General features: G+C 43.1%; 1 protein-coding gene across 1 annotated transcript in view; it reads left to right on the top strand.

Moving 5' to 3' along the window:
• Window positions 1–5,866, top strand: part of LOC106517186 (FERM and PDZ domain-containing protein 1) — a gene marked incomplete at its 3' end in the record, with an annotated part of 23,206 nt that overhangs the window by 9,599 nt on the left and 7,741 nt on the right. Inside the window, 2 exon segments of the mRNA XM_014007908.1 lie at window positions 1,009–1,163; window positions 4,826–4,936. Coding sequence (XP_013863362.1) covers window positions 4,830–4,936 — 107 coding nt within the window.

Raw genomic sequence — 5,866 nt, 5'->3', positions numbered from 1 at the left:
TCTCTCTCTCTCTCTCTCTCTCTCTCTCTCTCTCTCTCTCTCTCTCTCTCTCTCTCTTTATTATTCCCTGCCCCTTTTCTCAGCCCCTCCACAGTCCCCTCCTCTCCACTGCTTCGCCCACCATGTGCCTTTCTCTTTCTGCACTCTTCTTTCTCCTTGCAGCCTGTGTTAAAGTGGCAGAAGGAGGCGGCTGGAGGGCAGAGCTGTMGCTGCATTAGCCCCATGCATTATTCATGCACCCTGCTGCCCCTGTGAGAGTCCACGTTTTGGCCTCGTGAAAGAGAGCCCCTGTTTGTGAGGGCCACAGGGTCCGACGGAGGCGCTGCACAGACGGGGCTATCATCTTCTTGATTTTTGTAGATGAAAGGCCCAGACGAGTGAGAGTTTACTTCGCAGATCAACATTCAAGAGCAAAAATAAATAAAAAAGAGGTAGTTTTTTTTTTTTCAGACATGCTCAAAGAATGTTTATGCAGCGTCTCTCTTCATTCGACGGCCCCGGCTTTTCACAACAAAGCATTCCTCCTCCTATGTTTGTCTCCTCAAACCAGAGGCCGGCTAAGGTTTCAGCCAGATCTGCTCTGATGTTTTATATTAAAGACTTTGTCCTTTCTTACCATTCGGTCTACATCTTTTTGGTCTTAGAGTGAGCTCAGTAAAAGCAAAAAAAGGGTGACCATAACAAAACTAGGCCTGTATGAAATTTTAATCTAGACAACCAGATGAAGACGGAGTGCCTCGTCTCTCCACGTTGCCGTGTGCTTTTTGAGGTTGAGGAGGTGCACAGRGAGGCAGTGGGTGTGAGCATGGGAGCCTTTCGGGACTTAGAGGAGGGGCCTCCTGGAAAACCACAACCACCCAGCTGCTTCGGGCTCACATCTGCTCCGCTTAACATTCTGGCATTTATAAAACTGAGCAGGCAGCTGGAAGTGGAGCTCCGCTACGTATGAATAAGAACAGTTTGAAGTCAGAAACTGGACGCGCGTCTTGACGGCTCTGCTCTGCACAGGTGGCCCCGCCAGACTGAGACCGAGCTCCGATGATCAGAGGGACCCCTCTCCTCCACTTCTCAGCCAATCCTGGAGGGGTCACAGAGCTGATGTCTCAGAGGACAAGGAGGGGGCGTGTTTGTTTTAGAGCCCTGAAGAGACAAACCACATCACGGTGAGTGACACACAGTTTTAAATTAACATGCTTAAAAAACAAACAAAACACAAGAATCGCGTAGATGAGGTCTGAAAGACTGGTTTTGACTTAAAGAGCATACTGCATGACACAATTTCTAAAAATTCTCACTTGCTGCCGTAAAAGGTGGGCAATAATATGATTGTCTGTTTGTCTGTTAGCAAAATATCTCATGAACCACTCAACAGATATTAATAACATAAACAGAAAGTTAATATTAGATATGTATCTACAACTCATTAACTTTTGGTGTCAACCTGATTCAAGGTGGCTGCCACAGCTAAACGACCTTGGCCAACACAAAAATGAATAAAACTCTGTCAACTTTAAAAATACTGAGCTAAATTTAGCTGYGGCTGTARCTGTAAGTTACCCCGAAGATATACTTTAAGCAATAATGAATCSGTCAAAGTCTTTGTTTAAAAATGAGMCATTTCCTGTTAGGTTYWRTCCTGTTTGTCTGTTAGCAAAATATCTCACAAGCCACTCAGCAGATTTTATTGAAACTTTGAGAAAGTTGTTATTTAGTGGACGTCTACAACTGATTAACTTTTGAAGTCAAGCTGATTTAAKGTAGCTGTCAAAGCTAATCAATCTTAAAAAAACACACAAATGGCTATAAATCAATCAATTTTGCAGATTTTGAGCCCAAAAATGGTGTGGTAGCTGATAATCTGAGCTCTAACAGATTGTGTGAGTCTTTGTTAAAAATTTTCTTAGCATTATCTGTTGGTGTTTACTTGTCTGTTAGCAAAATATCTCATGAACCAGTGGACAGAATTTAATGWTTTTTTTTCAGGAAGTTATCACTGGCTGTACATCTACAACTGATTATCATTTGGAGTCCAGCTGATTCAAGATGGCCAGCTGAGACTAATCAACAATAACAARCACACACATGGCTCATCATCACATCAGTTTTATAGATTTAGGAACAAATGTTGGTTTGGTAGGACATGAGAGTCATCATCAAAACCCACTCTGACCACCAACAGATTACTCAAGATTTTTATTTTATTTTATTTATTCTTAAACTTTGACATACAAAGCATTGGGCGATATTTATTCCTTAAACAAATGCTAAATGCTGCTTTATTAAAAGTGGCTGCAGCAAATCCAGTTGTGCGTGTCTGAAAAGAAAAAGTCTGGCTGCTGCTGCCCCACAGAGACTGTCATTGGAGACGACTACCTGACTCGACAAGGACAGAGAATGTCAGAGAGCAGGAAGGAGCAAACCAACGACACGAAAAGAGAAGAAGGAAAAAAATACAAAAAAAATCACCATCTGACTCAGCACCGATTGCTGCTGTTCAGTGCAACACAAACAGAGTCGATCTCGCTGCATCGAGACTTCATTTGAAGCCGAAACCAGTTGTGTGGTTTGCTGTCTCTTCAGACGTCGGGGTTTTTGCTTGCCCCGGTTGATTAAATGGGGCACAAGTGTCTGTAATTACTCTCGGTTTCTCGTGGGCAGCTGTCAGCTCTCCGCTCTCACTCAGCTTTCATCATCCACGTCAATCTGCTTCAATCTGGATAAGCGGGATGTGCTAAAGTGACACCCTGACCATTTCAGGCCTGTGCACCACGGAGGGGTTTAATCCTCTTACAGGATGGAGCTGCACTGCATGCTTTGGTTCTACTAGAGGAGAAGTTAGTCAGCAGTGGCTTCAACTCCTTTTCTTTGTGTTTCTGGCTTGGTGAATGGCTTGAACTTACATAGMGCCTTATGAAATCCACTTGGACCCCAAGTGGCTTTACACTTCAGGCATTCACACAYGCATCCACATGCTRATGGTGGTAAGCTACATTGTAGCCACAGCTGCGGCACACTGACAGAGGTGGGGCTGCCAKGCACCKGCGCCACRGGACCCTCTGACCAACATCAGTAGGCAGGCGGGTGAAGTGCCCAAGGACACAGATGGTTGGAACGGGGGATTGAACCGGTGACCTACCAGGATGACTCCCCTAACCACTKCGCYACAGCTACCCCTTTYGTTTAGAAGAAGCGTTACTCACTGCTGCATCGCCTCAAGTTATCTATCGACTGCACTGCAGTGTAAATAGTTTCCTCTTAACTCAGAWCCTTTAAGCAGCCAGATAAGGTAATTGCAGTCAAAAGAGTCAACCTTTCTCTTCCTTATTGGAGAATTCCTGTTTTGAAACACTCACAAACAAGTGTGGCAGACGRCCAGAGAGATCTCGTACCTCTTGCTAGACCTTCACGAGAATCTTGGCTCGTGCAAGCCTTGGTTCGTGAAAAGCTGATCAAACCCAGCCAGAGGTTTCGCTGCAGTTCATTAGCTCTCAGGAGCTCATCTGTCATTGTTAGCCACATTGATCTCACCCTACCTGCCCAAGTCTCCACGTCKCTCTTCGTTCGTTGGCTCAAACGGTGCAGTGCAGCCTGGAGAAGCAGACTGATTATGTCACTAGACAGTGGCAAAAACGACATCTGCTGAACTTAGAGGGACAAACATGTTGCTACGTCAAAACCTTTAACATCACAAAAGTCTGACTGGCCCAACACAAAAGAAATGCAAACATTTSTTGTGAAAGATACCTGTTTTATTAAGAAAAGGCAAACATATCACATAAGGAAACATCACAGGTCAGATAAGGAGAGTCAGAGTGAAATGACTAGCTGATAGCACAAAGTTCAGCGGACTTGAAATGTTTGGACTTAAATCAGTGCTGAGCAGCTCGGCCTTCCTGGGGACAGACCATCCTTCATTATGTCACTCTAAAGAGCAACTTAAGCAGAAAACAAGCAGCTGCAGGGCTGTTGCAAACATGGAGACCATTTGTGTTAACATTGTGTAGCTGTCGATCATGTAATTGCACAATAGTCTAGATCAGGGGTGGGCAACTTTAATGTCTCATTGGCGGTCCAGATGGAAGTCACCTATGGGCCRGATGTAGAAAGACCGCTGGYTTCCCATCCCTGGTCTAGATGATGTTGTGGAGAATCGAGTCATCCACGTTGCTCATGCTGACTAAGCGCCACCTCATTCCCGTGCATTGATCTTTGCTTCTGGCTCGCATGTGTGACCGTTCATCGCAGTCAAGTCAGGCGACACGTGCTACACACAAAACAGAGCGGGCTGCCAGACGGTTTTAGCTGAAACTCATTTCAGGAGCTGAATATACCAGAGGGGTGTCCAGTCAKGGTCTTCGAGAGCTGCTTTCCTGCACATTCGACTTGTTTCTCTGCTCCAGCACAGCTAAATCAGTGACCGAATACCTCATCAAGTTCTGCACAAGCCTGTTAATCACCCATTCATTCAAATCAGGTGTGTTGGAGCAGAGGAACCTATAAAACATGCAGGATGATGGAGCCTTGAGCACCATAGGACTCTCCTGACAATGTAAAAAAAGAAAACGTAGTTCACGGTAAAAACACTGTCACAGATTGACACAGTACAGTGTAGTCTTTTAGTAAAATTAAACAGTGCAACCATAAAAAAAACAACTACAATAATTACATAAGTATGACAGTGTGGTGAAAATTGTTCATTCAATGACTCAATCTAAATATGACTGCTGACTTTTGAAGTCTTATTTTTTTTCTTCTAACTCTTGTTTTGATTCATTGCAGTTCTGTCTGTAATACATTTTTTTGTTTGCTTTTGTTGTTTCTTTAGATAAATGGAGGAGAAGGAGCGAAGCAGGAGCAGGTCTCCGGCTCGGACGGGCAGTCTGGTTCAGCAGGTGGTGGGGACTATAATACGACGAACTCGAGAGTCCCTGAGCAGGTTCGTAACAAACCACAAACAACTGAGGGAAAATGACGGTCTTTAAATTTAAAATGAACATGCAATGAAAAAAAAATGTAGAAGCCAAAAAAAGAAAAAAGACACACAGCTAAGTAAAAGTAAAGTACATTTTTGTATCCTGATGTAAACACACACATRAAACACATAGCTGAGTGGATATTTGAACCCAGACTGTTTCTCTAAACACGCCCCACAAAGAACCAYAAGTATGCACTCAGAAACCCTTCGTCCTCTTGCAGTCAGCTCAGTGGTTTCTGGTTCTCACCAAAGAACGATATGGGAAAGGCCTTYACCAAGTTATGTACAACTGACCACAACAATAATGTCTTAAAGAAGGAATTTAACTGGCAGAATGCAGTCCAGCGCATACAGACATGTTAAACTTGCATCACTTGTGAAGTTTTAGATAAACAACATGCCGCCTTTTAGTATGAAACAAAACTTTACACTTAAAGCTTTCAAGAACTGATTAAACTAGATTGTAGTTGAGGGCCGTGGGAAAAACATTGAAACAAAACTGAAATGACAAATGCTTTGGTCTAAGGTGATCCTGTAGATAAATTATGACGAGGATTTACAACTTAGTCTGCCTACCAATGAGTTCATTTAAAATAAAACCAGATGTAAATCATCGTAAATCAAATTTACGTGATGACAAAAATGGCTGAATGTTTACCAACKGAGCTGTTGGTGTTTGGTAACAATGGCCCCATGTGCAATTTAGTTGAATAACCCTGGTTTAGTTTGATGAGTTTGCTGTTACTTGAAAATACGAYTTTAACTCTTTGACAGTAGTATTGTTTTCTGCCTTAAACTCATTGAGTTCATTACCTAAAAAGGCATGTTTACAGCGAGTAAAATAAGTATTGAACACATCATCATTTTTCTCAGTAAATATATTACTAGAGG

Source organism: Austrofundulus limnaeus, unplaced genomic scaffold (genome assembly GCF_001266775.1).
Source record: "Austrofundulus limnaeus strain Quisiro unplaced genomic scaffold, Austrofundulus_limnaeus-1.0 Scaffold1, whole genome shotgun sequence".
NCBI classification, from domain to species: Eukaryota; Metazoa; Chordata; class Actinopteri; order Cyprinodontiformes; family Rivulidae; genus Austrofundulus; species Austrofundulus limnaeus.
The sequence above is the reverse complement of the archived record's forward strand: the minus strand, read 5'-3'. Positions and strand labels throughout refer to the sequence as shown.